The 27376-nt window shown below is 34.1% G+C and overlaps 3 protein-coding genes across 3 annotated transcripts in view; 1 reads left to right on the top strand and 2 right to left on the bottom strand.

Moving 5' to 3' along the window:
• Window positions 1-5636, bottom strand: part of LOC131940217 (uncharacterized) — a 32218-nt gene extending 26582 nt beyond the window's left edge. Inside the window, exons 1-2 of the mRNA XM_059298844.1 lie at window positions 5390-5636; window positions 1648-1923 (exon numbers count right to left, since the gene is read on the bottom strand). Coding sequence (XP_059154827.1) covers window positions 1648-1908 — 261 coding nt within the window. The 5' untranslated portion in view covers window positions 1909-1923; window positions 5390-5636. The remainder of the gene's footprint in view (window positions 1-1647; window positions 1924-5389) is intronic.
• Window positions 5637-7976: 2340 nt separating this feature from the next.
• LOC131940234 (uncharacterized) lies at window positions 7977-18930 on the bottom strand. Its single transcript, XM_059298863.1, has 17 exons — window positions 18620-18930; window positions 17776-17870; window positions 17439-17635; window positions 17215-17292; window positions 16557-16732; window positions 15744-15992; window positions 15315-15396; window positions 14999-15076; window positions 14575-14708; window positions 14343-14412; window positions 13980-14073; window positions 12988-13074; window positions 12084-12161; window positions 11005-11170; window positions 10308-10441; window positions 9639-9747; window positions 7977-8670 (listed from the first exon to the last, which is right to left on the bottom strand). The coding sequence occupies exons 2-17, from the start codon at window positions 17863-17865 to the stop codon at window positions 8417-8419; spliced, it is 2076 nt and encodes a 691-aa protein (XP_059154846.1). The 5' UTR covers window positions 17866-17870; window positions 18620-18930; the 3' UTR covers window positions 7977-8416.
• Window positions 18931-22419: 3489 nt separating this feature from the next.
• On the top strand, window positions 22420-27373 carry LOC131940232 (alanine--glyoxylate aminotransferase). The gene is made up of 12 exons (XM_059298861.1): window positions 22420-23107; window positions 23475-23553; window positions 23901-24014; window positions 24138-24202; window positions 24577-24677; window positions 24886-24956; window positions 25354-25438; window positions 25627-25722; window positions 26071-26140; window positions 26275-26370; window positions 26582-26664; window positions 26825-27373. Exons 1-12 carry the CDS (start codon window positions 22805-22807, stop codon window positions 26967-26969), a joined length of 1308 nt encoding a protein of 435 aa, XP_059154844.1. The 5' UTR covers window positions 22420-22804; the 3' UTR covers window positions 26970-27373.
• The last annotated feature ends 3 nt before the right edge of the window (window positions 27374-27376 follow it).

Raw genomic sequence — 27376 nt, 5'->3', positions numbered from 1 at the left:
TATATATATATAACTATGTATATATATATATATATATATATAACTATATGTATATAACTATATATATATATTATATATATATATATATATATATATATATATATATATATATATATAGTATATGTATATTGTACAATATATCCTCTTACATCTGTCACACCACTATATTACAGTCTATTATAATACAGTTTGACTACACTATATCCCTTATAATTATTGTATACATCCGGACATATAAACATTATTTAATAGCCCCTTTCTATACAAAGTTGAAACACACAAACACACGCAAATATATATATATATATATATATATATATATATATATATATATATATATATATATATATATATATATATATATATATATATATAATGTTATAGAATATATTCTCTCACTGTCCGTCACCCCACTATATCACAGATTCTCTACACTATTTCACTTGTATTTAATGTATATATCCGGATATATAAACATTATTAAATAGCCCCTTCATACGCGCAAACACACATAAGTATAGACCTAAATATATATATATATATATATATATATATATATATATATATATATATATATATATATATATGTGTGTGTGTGTGTTTGTATTTAAAATATATATTGATGCTAGGCACTATAACATATGATGCTATTCTCCCACGGGAAACAATGGGTGCACGCAGAATTCAAGGGGAGCGAACCAAGGCATAAGAAAAGACAACATGGGTTGGCCATGGAACATGATCCCACTCTTGATCTTGACCGATTTTAGTCCAAAGAAATCCCGACATTTATGTATGCTATACATGTCTAGAAAAAAAAAACCTTGCAGCAAGTAAGTATAAATGTACCTTAGGAAACATGTTTTCATATAACAATAACTTATTGCGAGTTATTCTTTATAGACATGACATGCATAAATATCATTCGGAAGTGTAATCACGTGAGCAATTCTTTTTGGTACCAACTTGAATAACAGAAATTGGCACTAGCACAGGGGTCGGCAAGAGCCTAAATTTATAATTTCCAAATTCTCCCAGAAATAAAAGAGCCACTAACAATTTATTTCAATATTTGGTATTTGAGTAGGATTAGGCAAATGCATTTAAAATAAATGGGTGTAAGTATGAAACATAATAACGTATTTTAGCTAGCTCTGCTATGATAATAAAATCAAATTATATAACTTTAGCACTTTCCCCACTCAATTTAGAAGCTAATAACTAAAAAAATATCTCTCAAGTCAGATTAATGCACGCTAACACATTTTTAAAAAATGCCATCTGAATAAAATAACAATTACTATTTAAAATATTCGAAAAATAATGTGCGCTACGGTAGTGGAAAGCATGGAACTACTGCCACGGGGCTGGCCACAGCACAGCTGTGGAGCTGGGCCTTGTACCCAAGCAGCTGTCAGCTGTATGTATACACTCTACTCCAGCAATTATTAATGTTTTTATCTTGTTTAAATTTGTGGGTTTTTTTTAAGTAAAATATTTTTATAAGTTATGAAAATAAAATAATATAATTATTATGGAACTGGCGAGCCGCATCTTTACATCAAAAGAGCCGGATGCGACTCGCGAGCCGCAGGTTGCCGACCCCTGGCACTTGTATTTTAAATAACCAAAAAAGGTAAAACTTACTTCTACATGGTCAAATGTTTGACTCTTTGGTTTGGCACTGGACAGTAGACTGGACAGAGCGATGAAGGAGAGCTTAGTCGAGACGAACAGACACGTGATGACCGTACCCAGTATCAAGGTGACCACCCATTTGGCTAGCGGGATTAACCTAGAAGGTTCGTTTTCTCGGCTTAATTTATCGGCGATTTCTTTGTCAACTTTCCACTTCTTCTGGACGGTCAGTTGGTCATTCTCTCCTGAGCTTTCTATCTCCTGGTCCATGTTTTAAGTTTTCATCTGTAACATCGTTTATTTAAAGTATGTTCATAGTTTCATCAATAACATCGTTTATTTAAAGTATGTTCATAGTTTCATCAATATCATCGTTTATTTAAAGTATGTTCATAGTTTCATCAATATCATCGTTTATTTAAAGTATGTTCATAGTTTCATCAGTATCATCGTTTATTTAAAATATGTTCATTGTTTCATCTGTAACATCGTTTATTTAAAGTTTGTTCATAGTTTCATCAATAACATTGTTTATTTAAAGTATGTTCATAGTTTCATCAATAACATTGTTTATTTAAAGTATGTTCATAGTTTCATCAATATCATCGTTTATTTAAAGTATGTTCATAGTTTCATCAATATCATCGTTTATTTAAAATATGTTCATTGTTTCATCTGTAACATCGTTTATTTAAAGTTTGTTCATAGTTTCATCAATAACATTGTTTATTTAAAGTATGTTCATAGTTTCATCAATATCATCGTTTATTTAAAGTATGTACATAGTTTCATCTGTAACATCGTTTATTTAAAGTATGTTCATAGTTTCTTATTCTACTTAACTAGTAAAAAATCTAGGCATTGTATAGAACGCCTGTCGTTTTTTAGGCTTAGTACGAAATATTCTGAATTTTAAAAAGTAGCATATTTTGCCTAGGTGACTATGCAATGACAAGTTGTTGTTTTTTATCTAAACCAAGTGTGAAATGTCCGCATTATGTGTCAAAATGAACAAGAAAGATAATGTAAACAAAATACAAATGTTTGCTGAATATAATTCAATTTTAAAAATAATTATCATTAAAAAAGTTTTTAAAAACCCACGTTTTCTGATTGAACTAAAAAGTAGAACATAAATGCTATACATCACAATAATGAAAGCGATCACTCTACTATAGCGATGAAAAACGTGGGGCGCCGAAGTAAAAGTTTTTTATCGGTCATTGTTAATATAAGATGTAAAAGTTGTATTACTATTGATTAGATAATACTATTGACTTTTATTAGGGAGCTTGTAGAGAGTCAACAGTATTAGAAACTGTAAGAAAATCAAGGCGCCCCACGTTTTTCATCGCTTATAGTAGAGTGATCGCTTGCATTATTGTGATGTATAGCATTTATTTTCTACTTTTTAGTTCAATCAGAAAACGTGGGTTTTTTTAAAAATTTTAATGATAATTATTTTCTACTTTTTAGTCTTTGTCTGTTTGTTTGCTTTAAAATCTTGCTATCGATTTTATCTTTTCGCATTCACTTTTTTTTTTGGGTAAACGAAGACAACTCGTAAAAAACACGTGCCTTGAACCCGTGTCGAGTGGGTTGGCAATCGTGTGCCCAACCACTCGACCATATCGTCTCCCCCATACCAGTTGTTACGTTCTGGTTGTTTGTACACAAACACCGCGTGACAACTACTCAGTAAGCAAAAAGAGGGAGAGTACCGAACCTTGTTTTCATCAAATTACAATTATTGGGTTATGTCCCTTTTTCCCCACGTTTTTTGTACAATTATATAGCGGTCTAAAATGATCAATAAAATGTTTCCATGGATCAATTTAGTAATAATAACAATTGAATATTCTATTGTCATTGGAAACAAAGCTTCCCTGAAAATTTCAGCGCGCTAGCTAACTGGGAAGTGCCCAAAATTTTGATCGCAAGATTTGATTGGAAAGACGCGAAAGCAAGTTAAAGAAAACGTGGGAAAAACACACATCATCAAAACGATAAAGGTAAATAAATGCTAATTCAACGTAAACTGTGCAAAGTGATTTTTCATTTCACAATTAGCGAAGGCCAGTATTCTATTAAATGACGTGTTTTTTAAAACTGTATATCACCTTTGTTTCCCGTTCGTGCCCAAGACACATGGTTCTACTGATTTGAAACCGGATTCGAACAATATACTCCTAAGTTAGCAGTGTAGCTCTCTACCGCTAGGCCACGCCTCTCAGTGTGTGTAGCATCATAGATTTAAAGGTCCAAGCTTATATATGATTTTACCACTTCCCCCACACCATCTAACCCAGCTACGCAAATATTCATCAAAAGACAAAAAACTAACAGACCAGATACTTCTTTGTGCACCTTTAACACCGTCAGATGTTATTGTTATGTTCAGTATGTCCTAAAAGCATTTCACGACATTGTTTTCTCATACTAGTCGCATTCCAAAATTTACAAGGGAGATGACCATGGCGGGAATACACCCTAATATTATCATAATAGCGCCCCCTGTTGTTATGTGTGTTGTTGTTTATGAACAATAACTTAGATAAAACATTTTTTTAAAATCTTTTGAATGCGCGGAAATAAGAAAACTAAACTAACTAGCTTTCTTAAATAAAAGCTATGGTTGCTTACCTTTGAGCAGCCAATGGATTAATTAAAGAAAGCATGTTTATTTTATTTTCAGAACACAGTATAACAGACTAACCCAACTACATAACACACTGACCTCATCATGTTACACACTGGCCCAAGTATGTAACAGACTGACCCCAATACATAACAGACTGACCCCAATACATAACAGACTGACTCCAGTATATAAATAAACGCAGACCCCACTGTATCATTGTCTGATTCACTAGATAAAACACTGACCCCATTATATTACACACCAGGGGCGTAGCGAGAGGGGGCGGGGGTGCGGACCGCACCGGGTGACACCATTTAGGGGGGGGTGACACCAAGGTAAAAAAATAGCAAAATATATAGACAAAAACTTGAGGGGAATGCAAATCGAAAGTTTGAGGGGGCCGGGGGGGGTGCAAATCGAAAACTTGAAAGTTTGTCCCCGGTAAAGGTAGCAACGCCTCTGGGGGGGGGGGGTGACACCATTAAGTGCCGCACCGGGTGACACCCGACCTCGCTACGCCACTGTTACACACACATATGACCCATGTATGTAACAGATTGACCTCACTACATACCACTGTATATAAAAAACACTGAATATTATTTTTATTTTATTTTTTTTGAGCAAATATGAAAAAAGACTTAACCGTTAAATCTAAAGCTAATTTAAGCGAGATTATAGCTCGGTGCGGTCTTTTCGTGTGTAGAGAGGCTTTTTATTTCGGCGTGTGAATGTTGGGTGCTCGACGTCTTTATGTACGACCACGTTTAGTTGTGCTTCTATTGAAGGTAAAATACAGTTCTGACATGTTACAAAAAGTATGTCACGAAAATAGGTCAAACTTGGTGTCAGACTTCGAATTCTTATGTTAATAATAATTAATTAATTAAATAATATTTGTGATCGAATTTTTACGGTAATATTAATTGATTAAGTAATGTTCTGTAATTTCCATACACACACAAAATATCTGCCTCAATTGCTAAAAAGGTTTACTTAATAATTTTTACGTTACCTTTGTAAAGTGAACAACGGACAAAAACATATTTTCCTTATCCCACAGCCTGAGCATATGTATTAGGTGCAACGGTGCAACCGTGTCTGACTTACCAGTCGTTCCGCTTCAGTGGTTTCAAGATAAGTGATCCACGCTAAAACAAACAGTCTTTTATTTTAACACAACTATTTTTTGTCATTTGCAAACGACAGGTTGAGTTCGTGTGTGGTTAGTGTGCACACGCTAAGCTAGCTTAAGATTATTTTTTTTGTGTGCAACGTTTTGATAACCGTGTAGACATGACATGACAACTCTGGTAGGCCCAGTACACCTTGACACAGCCCCCAAAGTTTACCTGTAGAAAAATCGTTTCCGTGTCCAAGCTAGATTTTTATGAAACTTAAAACGCAAGACGAGAAAGGAGGTGGGGGGAGTGGTGTCATATGTAGCCAACAAAACTGCGGGAACAAAATAAGAGGTGACTGAACGGAAAGTAATTCCCCTCCTTTCCCCCTCCTCTCTACGTCCTCCTGATTTTTGGGTCCCCAGACTATGTTATTGAAAAATATTGTTGGTAAAAAGTGTGTTATTTTGATTATTACAAACTATTTTGATATGCAACTCCCTGTCAATTATATCAACCAGTCTTGTTCAAGATGCATCACCTGCGTGAAGTCCATGATAATGTACTAAAGATAAAATAACAACGGGGAAAAAGAAGAAGAAAAACAACATAAAGAATACATAACAGATAAAAATACCGAAGTCGAAAAAAAAGAAGAAAAAAAGAATAGAATTTATTATCAATAAAGAACTGCATATTTAATCACATTGTCTCTGGTTAAGCACACTAACATGCAGCTGTTTCTTTAAGGTGTAGGTGATATAGTTGGAAAAACATGGTTGCCCTAAACTTATGACTGAGTACACTATCTATTATAACAAAAAAAGTGTAATTCAAATGCATGTCAAAATTGTATTGGCTATTTGGAACAGAGCACGGGTTGAAAACAGAACAAAAACAGGCAAAGAGAAAGGAAAATAAGAAAACAACATGTAAAGAGAAAGGAAAATAAGAACACAACATGTAAAGAGAAAGGAAAATAAGAAAACAACATGTAAAGAGAAAGGAAAAAAAGAAAACAACAGATAAATAGAACCTAAACAAAAACGATAGAGCCATAGAGATAAGAACAGAATCGAACAGAATAACCGACTGTCTTAAGATAGAGCAGAACACAAAAAGCAGAATCAAGGTCTATCCGGAGCTAAGCAAATATTGATGGCAAAGAAATGTATAAAGCAGTTGTTTAAAAAATAGAACGAAAAAGAACAGAACAGAGCCCACAGAATCAGAACAGAAGAGAGAAGAACAGAACAGAATGGAACAGATATATTTCTGCGTTAACTTTATCTTTGCTTTATTTTTTTTTAATTAAATGTTTTTTTAAAGAATGTTCTTACTTGACATTTCATGGTCTATGAAAATGTTATATAACTTTATATGGCTCGGGGATTTATCCAAATTTGTCATTTCTTTTACATCTTTAAGTAATTAATAATCCCTTGCAAAGTCTGTAAAGCCTACATTTATATTATAAATTACACGACAATTATGTTTTACACACATATTCAACTTCTATTTGTTCTGTAAGACTGAATTATTTGTTTTACATACTACTGTTATTTGACTAGTTAAGTCTGAACTATTTGTCTGATACACATATCTAATTAGGGCCTAAGTGTTAACTGGCCCTCAAGGTCCGGATATCCCGGACACATCCTGTTGATGATGAGGGAGGGGGGTGGGCGTGAACCACAAACAAAACAAGTAGCAAGAGTCGCTTACAGTGCAGGTAAACAAAAAAAACCTACACGTCTGCTGAGGCAAGGGTGTCTGGTTGCGCAGGGCGGGTCTTAACCTTCTTCATGTTAGAGGATAGTGCACAGCAATATTATAACATTGTTGTTTTCTGTAGTGGTAGTTTCATTAAATGCTTGCCACTCAAATTGACTGGATGAATATGTTGATACTACTGTCACCTTGAGTCCCTGAGTCCACCCAACTCTGATGGGTACCTAACTCACGTTAGGGAAAGTAAAGGCGGCTGGGCATAGTGCTGACCACATTCTCTTCATAGACTGAGGTCACAGAAACAAGTGAACTCTACTTCACTTGCCCCATAGACCTTCAGGTTTGAGAAGGAAACTTTACTTACTTTACTGTCACCTTGTTTTTTTCTCGTTTAACTTATTGAGAGACTTCATGGTAAAGTCTAACTAGAATGTAAAAAAAGATTCTCTGTTTGAAATAATGGAATACATTTATCTTTTCAGTATAGTTTAACATAAATGTCAAAATAGGTGTTCTGTTTGAAATAATGGGATACCAATAATTTATCTCTACAGTTAAGTCTAACAAGGAATTAAAAACAGATTCTCTGTTTGAAATAATGCAATGCCTATATCTTATCTTTAAAATCCCAACAAACACAGCCCAGCTTTTCAGGGGAGGGAACTGGAGAAGATAGACTTATTGGGCCTGTGCCATAACAAAAAAAAAACTTGAAAACATTAGGACAAAAACTACCCCTCCCCTCGTCACCACATAAACACCCCCTCCAGTTGACTTCAAGTGCCCCTCAGGTCCAAGATAAGATCACAAGGTCAAATAAAACAAACCCAGTGTGTTGGATAGATTAGTTTTTATTCCACTTTTAATCTCATGTAATACTTCATCACACATGTAGTTATACTACAACCAGTGTATAAGCCAATAAAATAATCATACTACAAATTATAAATTGATTATAAAAGCAGAAAAATGTACATTTATTTACATCTATGCATCAAATGCCACACTAAAATGTTTCTACTCATGCCTGTTTTTTTTTTAAGACAATCACAAACATATTTTGGTCAGTAGCATTAAAAAAATCTGGAAGATAAACAAACCCAAAATCATGCCTAATCTGGATACAACCACCAGTATATAAGAATTTATAATTGTATTTAGGCTGTGTTTAGCTTGTTTTTATGAATATGTATAAATGTAATAAAACTGACAAATAATACATCGGCCTAACAATGTAGACATCAAAATTTACACATCCAGGATCACTAAATCAACACACACGCCCTCATCTCCTGCCCATCACATTGGCTATTCTTTTCCTGCTCTCTAACAACCGAGCGTCACCGTTTCTCTCCGAGCTGTTCAATCTGGCGCTGATGCTCTCCTGGCTGTAACTCAGGCTGACACTGCTGGCAGCTGTCTGGGACTTGAACTTTGACCCCGGGTCCTCTCCACTGGCCAGAGGGGCTGGAGAGTTTGGCTGAGACGGACTCAGGATACTGCTGATGCTTCCTCTCTTCTGTAAGCTGGGATATCCCCCTGTGGATTTTAACATTTTTCTACTAAGTTTTTTATGCATAGTGAAATTCAATATTAAGTACCCGGTCAGACCAAATAGTCCTTGGGACAGATGAAGTAGAGTTCATCTGCTTCATGGACTTTGGCATATGTTGAAGAATCAGTTTTATCAGCACTATCTCAGACCTTTAGCTTTTCCAGACAAAAATCGAGAAACTGTCAGTGCAGGTTCGTCTACGGACATGTGCTTGTGTACAAAAAAATCAATACTTTTAGGTTAGTAATCCTGGGCTATACAACTCAAACATACCATCATAGTGATTTAATAATCTTAAAAGATAAAATTAAGATTGAATCAACATTCATTAGAGGCATCCAATGCACCATTTTAGTGTAGTCTAGTAGTCTAGAGCAAGCTAGTACAGTTTAGTAGAGTTTAGTACAGCCCATTACAGTATAGTACAGCCCATTACAGTATAGTACAGCCCTTTACAGTATAGTACAGACTATTACAGTTGAGTACAGTCCATTAAGTCTAGTACAGCCCATTACATTCTAGTACAGCCCATTACAGTCTAGTACAGTCCATTACAGTCTAGTACAGCCCATTACATTCTAGTACAGCCCATTACAGTCTAGTACAGCCCATTACAGTCTAGTCAGCAGTCTAGTACAGCCAATTACAGTCTAGTACAGCCCATTACATTCTAGTACAGCCCATTACATTCTAGTACAGCCCATTACAGTTGAGTACAGCCTATTACAGTTGAGTACAGCCCATTACAATATAGTACAGTCAAGTAAATTTGAGTACAGCCCATTACAGTTGAGTTCAGCCCATTACATTCTAGTACAGCCCATTACAGTTGAGTACAGCCTATTACAGTTGAGTACAGCCCATTACAATATAGTACAGTCAAGTAAATTTGAGTACAGCCCTTTACAGTTGAGTACAGCCCATTACATTTGAGTACAAATCCTCCACTCACCTGGGGGTTTCTTCAGCTGTAGAAGTTCCTTCCTGGCCTCACTCAGTGCTTCAGTCAACTCAAACCGTTCTTCACACTCTTTACGCACAACATTTTGGAGAAATTGGGCCTGAGGATAAAAAATACAGTTATGGGTTTTATTTTTTCAATTATCTATCTTTATCTATATCTAATTTTATATCTATATCTATATATTATCTATATCTATCTAAATCTATCTATATTTATATATATATCTATGTGTATGTGTACGTCTGTCTATATATATAGCCTTTATATATATATATATATATATATATATATATATATATATATATATATATATATATATAAATATATATATATATATATATATATATATATATATATATATATATATATATATATATATATATATATATATATGGAGGACTGTGGGACTGACAAGGTATATATATATATATATATATATATATATATATATATATATATATATATATATATATATATATATATATATATATATATATATATATATATATATATATATATATATATATATATATATATATATATATATATATATACAAATATATTTTTTTTAAATTAAAAATGTACAAAAAGCACACATCACATCTTTGAAGCATATTATACTTATTATAGTTCAGGACAGTAGAAAACAACTTTCACCTCTTCCTGCGCCTCCTTGACTTGAGACTCCAGTGTGGTCACATTGCTTCTGGCATCCAGCAGGTCCTGCTGCACCTGAGACAACTTGTTTTTGTACTCCGCTAACTTCCCTGAGTCTGATGTATCAAGTCGAGCTAAAATAGTTTTTTAAAAGTTGTGTGGTCATGGTTTCTCTCAAATGCATAGGTTATATATATATATATATATATATATATATATATATATATATATATATATATATATATATATAGTTATATATATAGTTATATATATAATCTAAAGTACAAAATTTAAAAGAATAAATTTTAAAACAATTCATTGATGTTAAATCGAACTCAAAATGAAACGCTTTACAATTATTCAAAAGGAAAGTATAAAACTGTCAGAAAGTAACTCTCTTAAAGCATATTATACCTATACAATTATTAAGTTTACAATATTTTTAATCTCCCTTTCATAGTAAAACTAATGCTTCATGCAGAAACAGAGGAAGCCTAAATCCAATTTTAGAAACTAATTTATGTAACCAAATATATTTTTTTCAAGGATTCTTTAAAACTGGCCTGCTGTATGAACTGCTACAATTTTACCCCTGCACCCATTTATTTAATGAGATATGTTATTTCAACCTAACAATTTAAAAATTAATTACTATGCTGTCATCTCTAGCATACAATTTCAATGGTACACAACTCACCTAGCCTATCTTGCAAGTCCTTGATGATTTTTTTCAAGCTAGTGATCTCCCTTGTCAGCTCCTCCTCCCTCTCTGCCCCTCTCTTCTTGCCATCCGTGACTTGCCGTACAAGTTCGTCTATTTGTTCCTTGTACTGGATCTCTAGCAGGGCCCGCTGGTTCTCTCGCTGTGGGTGTCAGGGGGAGGGGTGTATGACTTACAAAATAGTGTGGGGGGAGGGGGGTAGGACTTACAAAATAGTGTGGGGGGAGGGGGGTAGGACTTACAAAATAGTGTGGGGGGAGGGGGGTAGGACTTACAAAATAGTGTGGGGGGAGGGGGGTAGGACTTACAAAATAGTGTGGGGGGAGGGGGGTAGGACTTACAAGATAGTGTGTGTGTGGGGGGGGGGGGGGGGTAGGACTTACAAGATACAGTAGTAGGGGTAGGACTTACAATATAGTGGAGGGGGGTAGGACTTACAAGATAGTGGGGGGGGGGGGGCTTAGGACTGTAGGACCAACAAGATACAGTGGTGGGGGAGAACTTACAAGATAGTGTGTGTTTTGGGGGGGGTAGGACGGACAAGATTGTGTGTGAGGGGTGGGAGGACTGTAGGATTTACAAGATACAGTGGGAGGGTAGAACTGTAGGACCATACACATCTCTGGGTTTTGTTGACTTGGGATATGAAGAAATCGTGTGGTCAGCACTATGCCCATTAGCCTTGGCATTTAAAGAAATAGATCTGACCATTATGTCAGAAAGTGTGCCTTAATTACAATATTAAATTAAGTCCATCTCAAAAATATACTGATAGAGGGTTGGTAATGGATATGACCCACATCGATGTCCACTCTCTCATTTCAATGTCCATAAAACAGAATAGGGCAAACTGGACAATGACCCTTTTTTTATTGCATCTCTGCAAGACTAATGTGTAAGCTATGCAAGAAATATTTTTAAGCATAGTTGTTATGACCAGCATTGATTGTACAGAAAGTCACATGATGAATAAAAAAATCGGTTAGAGACTAAACAAGCTATTGGGGTCTAGAAGCTATGGTGAAAAACATTTTGTTTACAGACGATCTACCTACCAAATATGATTTCTCTTTTTCCTGATCTTGAAATTTTTTTAAAAGCTCGTTGTACTTATCCTTCTCAATCTGAAGCTCCTGAAGTAGCAAAATAATTTTGTAAGCAAGTATTTTTCATTAGCTTTAATAACAAGCTTCATCAAAAGGGATATTTTGATGATATTTTTTTTATTTAGCTAGGGGAGATAAACCAATTTTTAAAATCTACAGATTATCTACCCTATGAGCAGCAAAAATTGATTTAAAAAATATATACAGAAGCCTTTTAACATTTCAGGGAAGTAATAACACACAGATGGAATGATTTAGTAAGCTTTTTATTAATTTTGTCTGTAATAGAACAGACAACTAGGGATAGATTGATTAAGTTTCTAAATATACATAATTAATAATTTTCTGAAAGCTGACATAAAACAAAAAAATCTTCATTTCCTGTCTGGTTTTATCTAATACAATATGACTTAGGTTTCTAGAAGAATAGGCAACTAAAAGCAATATAAGTCATAAAACTATAGCTTTATCTATGTTGCAACTTACTAACCAAAATTCTAACAGACATTCAAACTCTATGTATGATTCTACTCATTAACTAAACCTCCAACAGAAGACTTTATAGCCTTATGTATGATACCATGTACTAACCAAAACTATAATGGACTTAGTAGCCCTATGTATGATGACACTAACAATGCACTAACAAAACCTCCAACAGGAGATATTCTAAATCTATTCATGATACCACTTACTAACATAAAACCTCCAACAGAAGATATTCTAAATCTATGCATGATATTACTTACTAACATAAAACCTCCAACAGAAGACATTCTAGCCCTGCCTATGATACCACTTACTAACCAGAACCTCTAACATACATTCAAACTCTATGCAAGACGCCACTTACCAGAACAAACTGGTGCTTGAGATTCTCTTCAAATGTCTTTAACTCCATCATGTGCCGACTCCTTTCTGCTGCTAGAGCTCCCTGTAGCTGTGACAAGATATTTTATGAGTAAACTAAAAGAACACCGCTCTGTAAGAATTTAGTATATTTTGTGGCTTGTTTTGGTGGAATACACTCCCCATTTTAATAAAAAACAAAGACTTTTTTTAATATAATACACTAACCATTGAAATTTTTAAAAAAAGATTTATGGATGAAATTTGAATACTTTGAAAATAATAAGTTCTCTAAACTTTATCAGTCATCCTAGGGACATTTCTGTTACATATTTATTATAGCTACAAAGCAATGCCCTATCGTGTGCCCTATCATATGCCCTACCCTATCATGTGCCCTACCCCTATCCTGCGCCCTACCCCTATCATGCGCCCTACCCCTATCATATGCCCTTTCATGTGCCCTATAATGTGCCCTATCCCTATCATGTGCCCTACCCCTATCATGTGCCCTACACCTATCATGTGCACTACCCCTATCATGTGCCTTACACCTATCATGTGCCCTACCCTATCATGTGTCCTACCCTTATCATGTGCCCTACCCCTATCATATGCCCTATCATGTGCCCTACACATATCATGAGCCCTACACCTATCATGTGCCCTACACCTATCATGTGCACTACCCCTTTCATGTGCCTTACACCTATCATGTGTCCTACCCTATCATGTGTCCTACCCTTATCATGTGCCCTAACCTACCATGCGCCCTACCCCTATCATGTGCCCTACACCTATCATATGCCCTATCATGTGCCCTACACCTATCATGTGCCCTACACCTATCATGTGCCTTACCCCTATTGTGTGCCCTATCATGTGTCCTACCCTTATCATGTGCCCTATCCCTATCATGGGCCCTACCCCTATCCTGCACCCTACACCTATAACATGGCATATGTGCAAAATACTTAATTTTAAAAAAATGTTTACTTTCTGGGGCCAATCATCTGCTTCAGCCATCTTGTTTTTAAAACTTTCTCTCAGATCCTCTATCCTGTTTTGGTGAGCCTCTATCATCAACTCCCTGGTCATAAAGTGTACAGTAGTTTTAACAGTAAACTATTTCATTGTTACAAATTCAGTACGGTAGTCTAATCAGTAAAATAAAACTAAAAATAATTGCAAGGAAAAAAAACCTAAAAATTAATTTAACTAATCAACTAAATATATTTAAGGTAATATACTTAAACATACATTTTTCACATAAAAATACAAATATTATTTATCCACAAAAGCTCCAGCATTAAATACTGTTAAAATAGGATATTTTTAGACTTGTATCAAAAGACCTACCTTTCAGACTTCAGAGCTGCAACATCTCCTTTAGCTCTCTGTAACGCTTCTTTCAATTCTTGAACTTCATCTAATTTCAGAATAGTTGTAGATAATTTCAACTATGAAACAATTACTACTTCAGATGTTACAGTTAGCTCTATTTAGTTTTAAAATTTAGTAAAAAAAAAATATTTTTAATTTCATCACATTGAACCATGAATAACATAATACAGTTTTTTAATAAACTCACTTGTGCTGACTTTGCTCCATTGTGAGCTCTCTGCTTCTTTTTTCTGTAACTCTCTGCATTGATTTTCTAGTGTTTTAATCTGCTTTACATGTGATGTTAGTTCATTCTCTTTACCTTTGATTTCTAAATATAGCCTGAAAAATTTAAAACAAAAAACACTCATTTGAAAAGGATAAAAGTAAAAATTTGAAAGAAAAAAAAATTTTAAATTCATAATAAAAATGTATTGCCATAGTTTGAAAAAAATCTGTATGCTGAAAAGGTGTGGCTAATTTTTATAACATCAACTTTATAAATCTCATCAACTAAACTATCAATATAAGTTGATATTTAACACTTTTAAAAAAAGTGTAATTGCTGTTTATTAAAAGTCTTTTAGGAATGTTTTGAGTTTTATGTTAATAAAAACTTTGAAGTAACTTACTTTTGTAGTGAAGACTCATGGTCATGCTCCAGTTGTTTTAGCTTATCAAGTGCATCTGTCAGCTCAGAGTTTTTAGCCCTAGAATGACAAATCATTGCTAAACTCAACTCATTTGTTGAAATATTTTTTTCTTTTATTTTCTTAAAAAAGTGTTTGAATGTGCTAATACCACAGTCCTTGAGAACATCCAAAGGTCTAAATTTGTTTCTACACTTTAAACATTTGTTTTAATCCATTTAAATACAGATTACAGATATGCTTGGTATATTGAGAGTAGACAAAAGGCCTACTCCAACCTTGGAGCAGTAATACTTACTTTATGTTTAATTTGTACTGATCTAGCTCTACCATCAAAATTTTACATTGATCTTGGCTCTCCTTAAATTCTTCATTTATCCCTAAAATTATAAATAAACAAAAGATAATAAGTATTATTAACTTAAAATGTGTATATAAGAACTGAATAAAGGTATTAGGTATTAAAGTTAATCTGGCTTCAAATGGACATCAAGTAAAAATGTCAGGTTTTTTAATCTAAACTTAATTTGTACACACTATTATGTATTTGTATTGTATGAAACATAGGCTACAATCTGATGTCATTTAAGTTTTTATTTTTACTTTTACAAAAAAATCTAAGCTTACAAATTTACAATAGTCAAAGATTATTTTAAAGGTAAAAAAGTAACACAGTAACATATCTGAATGAAATGGGGAAAAAAGCTGTTACAAATGAAATACAAACTATTCAATGAATCCTCCTTGGACTTGAGTGAAGCTGCAGTTCCTTCCAAATTGGCAATCTGATGCTCCAAGCGGCTGATTGTCACGTCTTTTTCTTTTAACACATTGGATTTTGATTTCAACTTATCTTGCAACTTTTTCATTTCTAATTCTTTTGTTTTCAAATTGTCTGAAAGAGTTTTGTTGGACTGAGACAGGACAAGTTTCTCCATCTCTGTGCACTCCAGTTGTGACTGCAAGGTCCCTAGTTCTGCAATCAGATTTTTAAAGCATTGATAACACTAATTGGACCATGTAAAAAATTATGAATAACACATGAAATTGATCATTTTACCCAAGTGTATGTTTTATACTAGTGTTAAATAACTATACAATAATAGGAACTTCTAAATAAAGGGGTGTTAGATTACTGGTAGTAAATTAGCCAATAAATTATTATAATTTCTAATGCTAATCTTATTTCTAACCCAAACCCAAATCTAGCTTAAAAAGTTACCCTTTCGAGCCTGATGATCCATGAGACAGGTGAAGCAGAAATCACTTGTTTTAGGGACCTCAAAGGGATAGCGAGGTCAGCTCTATGCCCAACCCCCTTTACTTTCGCTAATATATGTCAGGTACCCATCAGAGCTGGGTACACTCGGTGACATTAACTCGGGACCTTAACTTGAGACCTGGATTAGCTCTACCATCCAATCACACCATCCAAGCAACATAGCCCCACCCCCCCCCCCCCTCAACTTTTCTGATAAACTTACAGCTAACAGATCAATACCATAAAATAATGAAATAGTTATTGTTCTGAAGTATGTACCTTTTGTTGATTGTTCTGATATGCGCCCAACATTTTCTAGTGCTGGTCTCATAGATTCTGACATCTCTGACTGAAAAGTTAGAACCCTGTCTTTCAAAAATCCCAAGTTCTCTTTCCACTGCTTCACAGTCTGGTTCAAGTTGGAGCATTGCTTTAGGGCTCGTAAATATTTTTCTCTGTAAAAGAATTATTTTACCATATACAGGACTAAAATTGTCGGAAGATTAAGTACTTTTATCAACAAGACCTGCATATTTAAGCAGAGTTTTTAAAACAGAATGTCTGGGCAACACAAGCCCAATAATCTAGATCACCTAACAGCATTGAGCTATGATATTATTATCATCTGTATTAAATAGCATCAATAACCCTTGACAAGCTGTTGTAAATTATAAAGTAAAAATTAGGCCTGAAATTATTTGAATTAGTTGTTTATCTATAGCAGTTGCATACTGTATGTGGACTCAGGTGATGAGGCTAATCCCCTATCAGTCCAACTAATACAAAATACCAAATTTTGACCAATTAGTACGTGACATGACTCAGTAGAAAGCATGACATCTATCCTGTCAGTTCAGGATAATGTAGGACTATAACAAAGCTCAAATAGACCTAATAATACATTTTACTTTTTAATCAAAGTCAACAATTTTCTTACTTATAAGTTTTGAGCGTGTCTTCTAATACTTTTTGTGTTTCTTTACTGTTTATTATCTCGTTGCCTTGTGATTCTATCCTGCAAGACAGCATAAACAAATTATCAAAGTTTATACTATTTTCAATAGCAATTTTGGAATTAAAACCAATGCGTATGATCATTAGAAATTCATACACTTTTTTATAATAAAAAATCATATTTTGATGATATGCTGATAAACATACAATTTTCCGTTAGTTTCAATCATGAGCTTCAAATCAGAAATCTGGTGTTTCAACAAAACTGTCTCCTGTTTGAGCACTTCCTCCCTCTTCTCTAGACCTCTCAGTCTAGACAGCTCTCCTTCCGCTGCCTTTAGTTTCCCTTCTAGAGCTTTGATCTCATTGTGAATCAGGTAACTCACACCACAGTATTTACAGACCTAGGATGAAAATTATAATTCAATCTTTCAGAACTTACTTTAATTGAATAACAATTAAAATAATAAAAATGCAATAATAACTAAATCTATATGTACCACTAGAAACAAGTTCTATGTTGTATAGTTTGTTTCCAACCTACAGTTTTGTCTCTTGCAAGTTTCTTGATTTCTTCTGGAAGTGGATGCTGTGGTGTGTACCTTGAGAAGTTATCTTCATTCTCCTCTTCCATAACTACTGATAGACAAAGTAGAATCACAGTTTACTTGCCTAGCTAGAAAAAGTAATGGTTTCAACTTTAAGAATATAAGATGTAAAACTCCAGCAGCTCCCAATGTAGTTTTTTTTTATGAATGGTATGCATTTTAAGTCTTTAAACATTAGTCAATCATTACTCATGAGTAATTTAATTAATTAATGATATATATCTATTATCTACCATACTAACCAAGTTACTAACAATGTCATGTAGATCTAGTAACCAGTAATCTAGATCTAGCTCTACTGACTCAGTTTTATTCTCTATATTGTTATAAATATAATTTAGATACTTTACTCTACTTAGTAAACTTTGCAGTAGTAGTAGACTTAGTAGATCTACTTACAATACTTTGATTACTTTAACTTTAACTTAACTAGATCTAGAATCTAGAATAGATATAAGTCATTCTAAGTAGTAGACTATATACTACTATATAGTACTATAGTACAGAGTACAGACTATACTACTATACTACTATACTAGATAGATATAGATCTAGATCTAGAACACAAGAACTTGATTCCAATTTGATTGACTATTAAATTAAATTATTAAATTAAATTATTATTATTTTAGGTTAGGCCTAATTATAATACTAATATACTAATAATATTATTATTAATTTAATAAATAATCTAGATTCTAGTCACTAGAAAAAAAAGGATCTAGCTAGTAAATAATATTAATATAGATCTAGGTAATAGGAATATCAGATGCAACTTACTTGCTCGTTAGTTTTTCTTTGAAACAGAGGTCTGACGGTCCTTGATTTGATGAAAGCCGGGTACACTGTGTACTCAAGTGTACAGTACTGTGTAAGTGTTTGTTTTGTGTAAATTTCTAAAATTTGTTTTTGTAGCCTAAAAAATAAAATTAAAAATACTCTTGCCTATTCTCTTCAAATTTTAGCTACTTGTAACTAAAAGATTTCTTTTTATTAAATAATACATAAGCAAAATATAACGAATAGGCAAATAAAAAATAAATTGAACTGAATTTTAAAGAGCTATCAGAACATAATCCAGAAAATTTAGAAAGTCGGCCATTTTGAAACTAATGAAAACAACGTTGTTGTCTATAATGACTGCCAATGTGCAATTTCCGTGTAACAAAACTTTAAATTTTCGACTCTTGAATTTTACCAACTCAGTAATGATTAACTTGACCTAGAATCTATATCTAGCCTAGAACCTAATACAAGAACATGCGTTAACTTTTTTCAGACTTATTTTAATAAAAGCAAAGTTTCGTGGCTTTTGGCCTCCATTGATATTGAATATTAAAAGCAAACTGTAAAAATTGATCTGTTATGCCAGCTAAAGTGCTAAAGTAAAAGGAACGTTAGAAGCAGCGGCTAATTGAGATTATTAGATGGGCATACAAAGTAGTGTTTATAACATTGATAAACTGTCATAAATACCAGGGGGGGGGGACAAAAACAGAAGAACAACAACGCGAGGCTTTTACGTTTATGTCCCAATTAATATAATTTTGGTGGTCCGGCGCGAGCGTTGGTACCACGAAAAGTATTTGTTGTTGTATATAGCATTCTGATAATTCTATGAGCGGTTTTCCTCTACGGGGTTCCATAACACAACAGCGTTGTGCAGAAGCAAACTTAGAACAACTACATAGTCGAACATGAGTGGACACCAGTTGATAGAACTGAAAACTCTGGGTTTCTTTCGGCAGCGAATTCGACACAGCTGATGCCACGTTGTATAGGTGGCATGTGTTTCTTTCAGACTTTTTTCTCCATGGGAAGTGGAGGGGGGGGGGGCTTGAAACTTTCGGGGGTTTCGGGGGGGGGTGGACTGGGAGGGGGACACTGGATGTACATATTTTTTATATAAATTCTATGTTCTTTGTGGGGGTTTGGCGGGGGAGGGGTAAATGGGGCCCTCCCCACCCCCCAAGAGATACCTGAAACACTGTGTGTGACACCTAGTACTTCTTTTAGATATTTTTATCCTGGGGGAACTTGAAACTTGCGGATGGAGGAAACACTGACGGTGACACTAGTTAAAATAAATTTGTTCGATACATTTTGTATTTGTTTATTTCGCCCGGAGTGGGGCGGTGGACGTGCGCCCGGTAGAGATGCCCGAAAGAAACACTGGAGATGCTTACCTTTGGGCCCATGAGAAAAGCGGCCATCAAGCATTTTAAAATAACAAAACAGAAATTAAAACTAAATTATATTAATTTATTTTATTTAGGAGGGGTTGGGGTGGTGGGACACATTGTAATAGCAGTGGAGATAGACTTGAGTTTGTTCTGACGTATGACATGGAAGTGTGGGGAGCAAAATCTGCCTAAAATATATTCGTATTAGCCTAGGATGGGAGAACCATTATGCTGGGTGTTTATAGATCTGCCCAAGTTTTCGGCCACGCAATGAGGTGCAAATTTGTTAAAAGTTTTTAATTTCGCACATTTTTCTTAATTTTAAACTCTATTGTTGTTGTTTTTTTTACATAACCTAGGGCCCTAATTTTTGTCAAACGATAATCATAAACGATATAAAAGTGGTTCTTAAAGTCCCCATCGTTAGGCTTATCTTTAGGGCCATTCAAACAATAAAATCATTTTAAAATTTAAAAGAGAATGCCGAAACTATATGAGGCTTGGCTAGCGTTTTCTATATTAGAAATAGAAGTAAATGCCCTTGACTTTTCTAAGATTACAGTGCATGATTACATTTCAATCTCTCTGGGTAAATCATAAAAAGTTGGCCTACTTAATTTTTCTGAGGTTGTGTTTTTTTTAAATAATTTAATGTTTAGAAATTAGCACACATCATTTGAAACCACCTGGTTTACATTGATAAGGCTATAGCTTAGTGTTACTATGCCGGGTGTTATTTGGTGCAGTAACCCAGAGTGTCACCCATCTCCGTCAACAATGTACTAAAACTACATGCAGCCTAATTGTTCTCATCCCCTTCCTGGTGTATACAACTTTTCTAAGTTTTTAAATAACCGGGGGAAAAAAACGATATTAAAGTTAAAATATGCTATTTTTCTTTTTGGAGACACCACGCCCTTGAATTCTGTATCCTGGCGAGATCAACACCACTATGCCCTCGCCCCCCCCCCCCCCCCCACCTCTCTGTGACGCTACTTACCTTAATGTCATTTACTACGGTGACAAGAAGATGCGTAACGGACGGACGGGGACTCATGAAAAGGGGTTGGGTGGGTGAACACCGGTTAAAGTATTGGCTATACCAGGGGTAGGCAACCTGCGGCTCGCGAGCCGCATGCGGCTCTTTTGATGTCAAGATGTGGCCCTCCAGCTCCTTGCACAAATACTAATAATCTTAATAAAAAAATAAAATACTTGAATTAAAAAAATGTCAGCGGCTCTTTAAAACCAGGGAAATTTTGAAAATTGTAACTTTTGGCTCTTCCGCTTCGAAAAGTTGCAGACCCCTGGGCTATACACTTTCCAAATATTTTTTTCAATTTCGTTTACGGGGCGGAGTGGGATGATAACCGAAGGCAGAACTCAACATCACCTGATGAGGAACAATACCTGAACAAAATCATCAATGCTGTCAGAAATTAATAGTTTTACAGAACATAGGCACGTGATTGGTAGTTATAGCCTACCCATAAGGCATAAGGGTCGTCCATTAATGACGTCACACTCGTAAAGGGGGGGGGGGGGTGAGGGGTTAAGTAATTTTGTGTCGATGTGTGATAAAGGGGGGGGGGGGGTAGGGGGAAATTAAGATAGTGTGACGTCAAACTTTTGCATTTAAATAAAGTAATTATAGAGACTGAATTTTTGCCGTTATTTCACATTTTAGGTAAAATTGTTTTAATAAATTGTAATAGAAATTGATTGAAATGAAATACCTTAAGTTGACCGTGCTTTGTCGATATTTTAAATAGGCGGGGCGGGAAGATATGGGAGGGGGAGGGGTTAGGTTGATTGATGTTTGACGTCATTTTATGGGGGGGGGTTACTTTTTGTGACGATGTGTGATGGAGGGGAGGGGGGGAACAAGCGTAACAAAAAGCATGACATCATTTCAGGGACTTTTCTTATTAATATTCATAGCGTAAACACATTTAAAGTTGTAAAGCCAAGGGGAAATCTTACTACTTATCCCATCGGCCTTTGAAATGACGAAACAATATATTGCCCATCGTTGAGTTCAGAGTTTCTTCCAGACATCTCTTCTGGGGGGCAGAAGAAAGTCTACCGCCCCCCCCCCCCCCGAACGAGATGAAATTTATATAGGAAACATATTTTTTTACCAGTGTCCACCCCCCCCCCCCCCACACCGGAAAATGTTGTCCGCCCCCGCCCCCGAAAATAATGAGTGCGCCCCCCCCCCCCCCCCCCACGGAGAAAAAAGTCTGGAAGAAACACTGGTTGAGTTTTCTTTTACTCTTTCAGTTTAACATTGGGGTTGAAGAGAGTATTAAAGGTCATAGGTTATTCACTAAAATACACAAAGTTCACCTGTCTTGCGTAGTATGTTAAATTCTAGCTAACTAAGACGAGCCGATGTGGGACATGCATGACATTTAGTAGCCAACCATGTCAAATTCCCGAGACTAATCTATTGCTATTTCTATGCACATTTGCAAGCATATTTTCTCCTAATTTGTAGTCAACATTTTAATTTAAGAGTTTGATTACTTTAGCTAGATCTTGAAAGCCGTACAGTAGGTTTTTATTGCAGAAATTAAATCCGAATTAATGAAAACTAAAACATAATGGTAAATGGATTATCATTATTGTCTTGTCACATAGTGCAGTAGTAGGCCTACTGTCAGTGCAAAATATTCATACATTTTTAAAACTTTTGGTGCACTTGCGTTTATTAGAGTAGTAAATAGATATAGTCAATAGATAAACTATCTCAGTGAAACCAGCACAAGGAAATATAGCCATGGCTTTTTCGTTAAGAAAAACGTTTTCCGACCTATATAACCAGCGGTCGATAAAACGAGGCTGGTCATCGCTGTGTATTTTAAAACAACTGCATTCGCGTGCAGCTGCGACGGCAACATTTTCAACATCTGCTCGAATGGAATCTCCAGCAATGTCGGTCTCGCCGCCGAAGTGTTTGATGAAACCTATGGATGTTCCATCGAAGTTGTTAATGGGACCTGGGCCATCGAACTGTCCACCGAGGGTGTTGGCTGCAGGATCCTTGCCAATGTTAGGTCACTTGCACCCAGAGTTTACAAAGGTAACCATATGGCAGAGGAAATTGATACAATATCTAAATGCTTCTAATGTTAAAAAACCCATTGGATTTAATTAATTCAACTGTAGAAATAAAAATCCCATTATTGTATTTGTAGCACAATAAATGTTTATAAGAATTTCTTTTTTTTTTAAATTAACTATTTAATTAATTAATGGCATATAACATAATCTAGAATAAAAAAAATGTGGCCAAATTTAAATTGATGTGTAAAAAATTGCCAGTTTTATTTTTTAAAACAAACAGTTTTTTTTGGTCTCACATGTGTAGAAAATAAAACTGTGAACATAGTTTATTTAGTGTTAATATACTTAGGATAAAAATGCAATTCTATCCTTGTTGTTTCTAGATCATGGATGAAGTGAAAGAAGGAATACAGTACATTTTTCAGACAAAAAATGAGTGGACATTTGCAATTTCTGGCACTGGTAAGCTACACCATTGTTTGTATTTTATAACTATAACACTATAACTAAATCAAACTAACACATTGTTCTGTTCATTAATTAATAATAATAATGTAATATTTTGCAGGTTTGTAGATTCTATATTTAATGTGATTTAAGTCTGATATTTTTCAATTAAATATCTATTTTGCAGAGTAGTATTGGTTACAATTGTAAACCATACATGATATCTTGTTAAAGTAGTTGTAAAATGAAAGGGTTAACAATATATTCATTATTTGGCAAGGATGTTTTTATGGGTAGGATAGTTTGTATAAAGATTGTACAACATTTGTTATAAACAAAGTGTGTTTTGCATCATAAAATAGGACATGCTGCAATGGAGGCAGCAGTGGTGAATCTGCTAGAAGCAGGTGAAGTAGCTCTAATATGCCAGAATGGAATTTGGGGCCAGAGATTAGCTGATATGGTGGAGAGAAATGGTAATTGTTTTTCCTTTTCTGGCTCAGAATAGATTTTCTATTTCTAAATCTCTATACATTTAGAAGATAAAATTTAAATTTAGCCCATTTTATGTTCTGAAAATAATCTCATTTAAATCTCAGGGTCTATCGCAAAGAAAATTATTTGTCCTTATGGAGAAGTTTTTACACTTGAAGAAATAGAGAAGGTAATTTGATAAATGTATTATCATTTTATTATATATAGCATGGAATAGTTTTTTTAATAAAAATAATACACTGATCTAGATCTAGTGGAAAATAATTTTATTTAGAATCTACCTCTTTTAAAATAATGTCCATTTTATTGGATAAAATGTATGCTTTGCATAGTTGACATATCTGTGAGATACATTTTAATTCTTTTTTACCCAATATCTTTTTCAGTTTTGTGTTTCTTTTTCCAGAATCCATAGTTTCCTAGCCTTAATTTTTTTAAACATGTGACTCCATCATAGAGAACAGTAGCATGAGAGCTAGTCATATGCACACCAACTTCCTGCTTCAACATATCTTACATAGTTTGTTGTATGGCCATTTTCAGGGCTTGCAAGAGCACAAGCCAAGTTTAGTGTTTGTCACATACGGAGAGTCATCTGCAGGAACTGCCCAACCACTGGAAGGTCTTGGTGAACTATGCCATAAGTAGGTTTTCATATTACCAGTAAAGTTTTTACTCAGCCACCATCCACTTTATAGGCCTATTGTTGTTTGACTCAAAAATAAGTCTTAAAAAAGAATCTTTGTTTAGGTATTTTGGTAACTGATTATATTAAAAGAAGTGTTGGAAAGTAAGCTATTTATAGCTTTAGATGCAATTCTAATACTATTTTGTGTGAAATTTTAATTGCAGGTATAATGCACTACTGTTGGTTGACTCTGTTGCCATATTAGGTGGAAAACAGTTATATATGGATGCCTGGGGTATAATATAATTAACTTCTATAAGATATTGAGCTATCTCAAAACAAATATCTGTAATCAAATTATATTGTAGATCCCACATGTCTTATTAATATGTGCTTATTTGTTTGCGGTTAGAAAATTTAGTTAGTGAAATGACTGCTCAATTCACCTTAAAAGAAGTTTTAAAAAATAAATTGTTTATACCCACTATTCTGTTTTGTAATACTGATGAATAATAAATATTGCTTATTTAATAAATTGCAAGTTTATTAAGTTTTGAAGAAAAAGATACTTAGATTTTAAGCAGTTTTCTTTGGTTGTCTTTTTAATTTACACCCTACAATTTCTACCACTACCTTTTTTTAAAAAATGTGTGACAGTTTGCAAATCATGAGACTATTTTCTTGATTTTTAGATATAGATATTTTGTACTCTGGTTCCCAAAAAGTAATTGGAGCTCCACCTGCAACAAGTCCCATTTCCTTTAACCAAAGAGCAAGGTTTGTTGTTTCATCTTAGTTACAATATTCATGAATGTCTATACTAATGCCATTCATTAATACTTAAAATTGAAAAATACAATGCATGTTTTATTTTGTAGTTCTTTGTTTTTTTTTATTCCTAACAAAAACCCTTTGAAAATTCAATTTATTATTATTTATCTACAAACCAATTAATTTTATTACAGGGACAAAATAACAAGTAGAAAAACAAAGATTAGATCATACTATTTTGATGCCAATGAGTTGGCAAACTACTGGGGTTGTGACAAGGGACCAAGAAGGTATTTTAATGTTTTTATCAATCTGTTACCTAGAGTCAATAGATATGTAATGTTAATCAGTTTGACTTACTGTTGTTTAAGTGTCAGTTTGTAAACTGGTTTATTTTCTCTAACAATATTCTAACAAATACTGTTGTTAATGTTATTCGCATTATTGTGTAGTGTTGTGGTTCTCAAGATGTATAGTGAGAGCTAGGGAACAAGACACATCATCAGCAGTTATATTGTTTAATTTTAAGCCAATTTAATCCTTGTTCTAACAAATTGTTGAATATATGAATAAGTTATCTTTTTTAAGATGGATTACTGAAATCATACATTTACACAAACATGTTTAATTCCGTTTAGATACCACCATACTGGAATGGTTACCAGCGTCTATGGCTTAAGGGAGGGACTGGCCAGGATAGTTGAAGAGGTGAATCTTGTAGTTAATTTTTAAATCTTTCTAAGATAAATTGCATGCTCATTTTTGCAATGGATTCATTTACACCAAACCACCTTACATCACACACCAAAAATAATTCTATGCAATTTAAAAAATTTGTTCAGGGTTTAGAAAAGTCTTGGGAAGACCATAGAGCTTGTTCAGAATTATTATATAATGGTCTGGAAAACCTTGGCCTAGAGCTACTGGTTAAGAACAAGGTATTGTTAACTTCTATCATTGTAAACACTAGCCAGCTTTCAAATTTTTATGTTTTGTGAGGTTCACTTTTTTAAATACATTTTTTATAGCCTAATTCAGCTGACTTGGTAGCTAATTATCGCTTGGTTCTGTTATGATTTGGTTTCTATTTTGAATGAGAAGCTGTAGTTTTTTGTGGTTAGTTTCAATCTAATAAAAGTATGCTTGCAGGAGATAAGGAATCCATGCGTTACAACAATAAAGGTACCTGAAGGTGTCAACTGGAAGGATGTCACTGACTATGCCATGAAAAAGTAATTTTCTTTTATCTTTGAATGCTAGTTAATTTTAGAATATTTGATACACAGTGAGTTTTGGGGCTATCCAAAATAAAATTAACTTTTTCAGACTGCACAATTATTTTTATTTCTTAATTAGTGGCTTAATTTTTTTTGTAATTTAAATACATTTCAGTTACAAAGTGGAAATAGCTGGTGGTTTGGGAGACTTGGTGGGAAAAGTCTGGCGTGTTGGAATTATGGGATACAACTGTAAACCAGAAAATGTCCAAATGGTGCTCAAAGTCTTGAAAGAAGCATTAGAAAATGTTCGAAAGTGAACTACAGTGACACTATTTTAAATGTTATGCTACCAGGGTATTGTAAATGTTAGAGATTTGATGTAATGAACATGATTATTTGTGCAATGTTAAATATAACCAGTTATTTGTCATTTGGTTGTTTCTAGAACCACATAAAAAGAATTTTTTTGGATTGTATGAAGTTATTTGTATGTTACTTTTATACATGTTAAAATTGGTGGACAGTTGAAAATTGTTATTAATGTACATTGTTGCCAGTATAAAGATAACTTAACCATGCTATAATTTTTCCCTAATGAACTGTGATATTGTTTTATGATACAAAATTTGCCAATAAATATTTTAATCAGTTTTTAGTTTTGATGTACTTGAAAATGTTTAATGTCCTGTAAATTTATGAAAACATAGCCCATCAGAAAAGGGTG

The sequence above is a fragment of the Physella acuta genome, unplaced genomic scaffold (assembly GCF_028476545.2).
Source record: "Physella acuta isolate Inbredline_101_S28 unplaced genomic scaffold, ASM2847654v3 ptg000312l, whole genome shotgun sequence".
Classification (NCBI taxonomy): Eukaryota; Metazoa; Mollusca; class Gastropoda; family Physidae; genus Physella; species Physella acuta.
This window is presented reverse-complemented; position numbering and strand designations above follow the sequence as displayed.

Coding starts and splice junctions, on each gene's coding strand:
- LOC131940234 (XM_059298863.1), bottom strand. CDS start 17,865: ATGGAAGAGGAGAATGAAGATAACTTCTCAAGGTACACACCACAGCAT. Junction 14,413..14,574: donor ATGGAGCAAAGTCAGCACAA/GTGAGTTTATTA, acceptor TTCTGAAATTAG/ATGAAGTTCAAGAATTGAAA. Junction 14,074..14,342: donor GCAGCTCTGAAGTCTGAAAG/GTAGGTCTTTTG, acceptor CTTTATGACCAG/GGAGTTGATGATAGAGGCTC.
- LOC131940232 (XM_059298861.1), top strand. CDS start 22,805: ATGGCTTTTTCGTTAAGAAAAACGTTTTCCGACCTATATAACCAGCGG. Junction 23,554..23,900: donor ATTTGCAATTTCTGGCACTG/GTAAGCTACACC, acceptor ATCATAAAATAG/GACATGCTGCAATGGAGGCA. Junction 26,141..26,274: donor TGGCCAGGATAGTTGAAGAG/GTGAATCTTGTA, acceptor AAATTTGTTCAG/GGTTTAGAAAAGTCTTGGGA.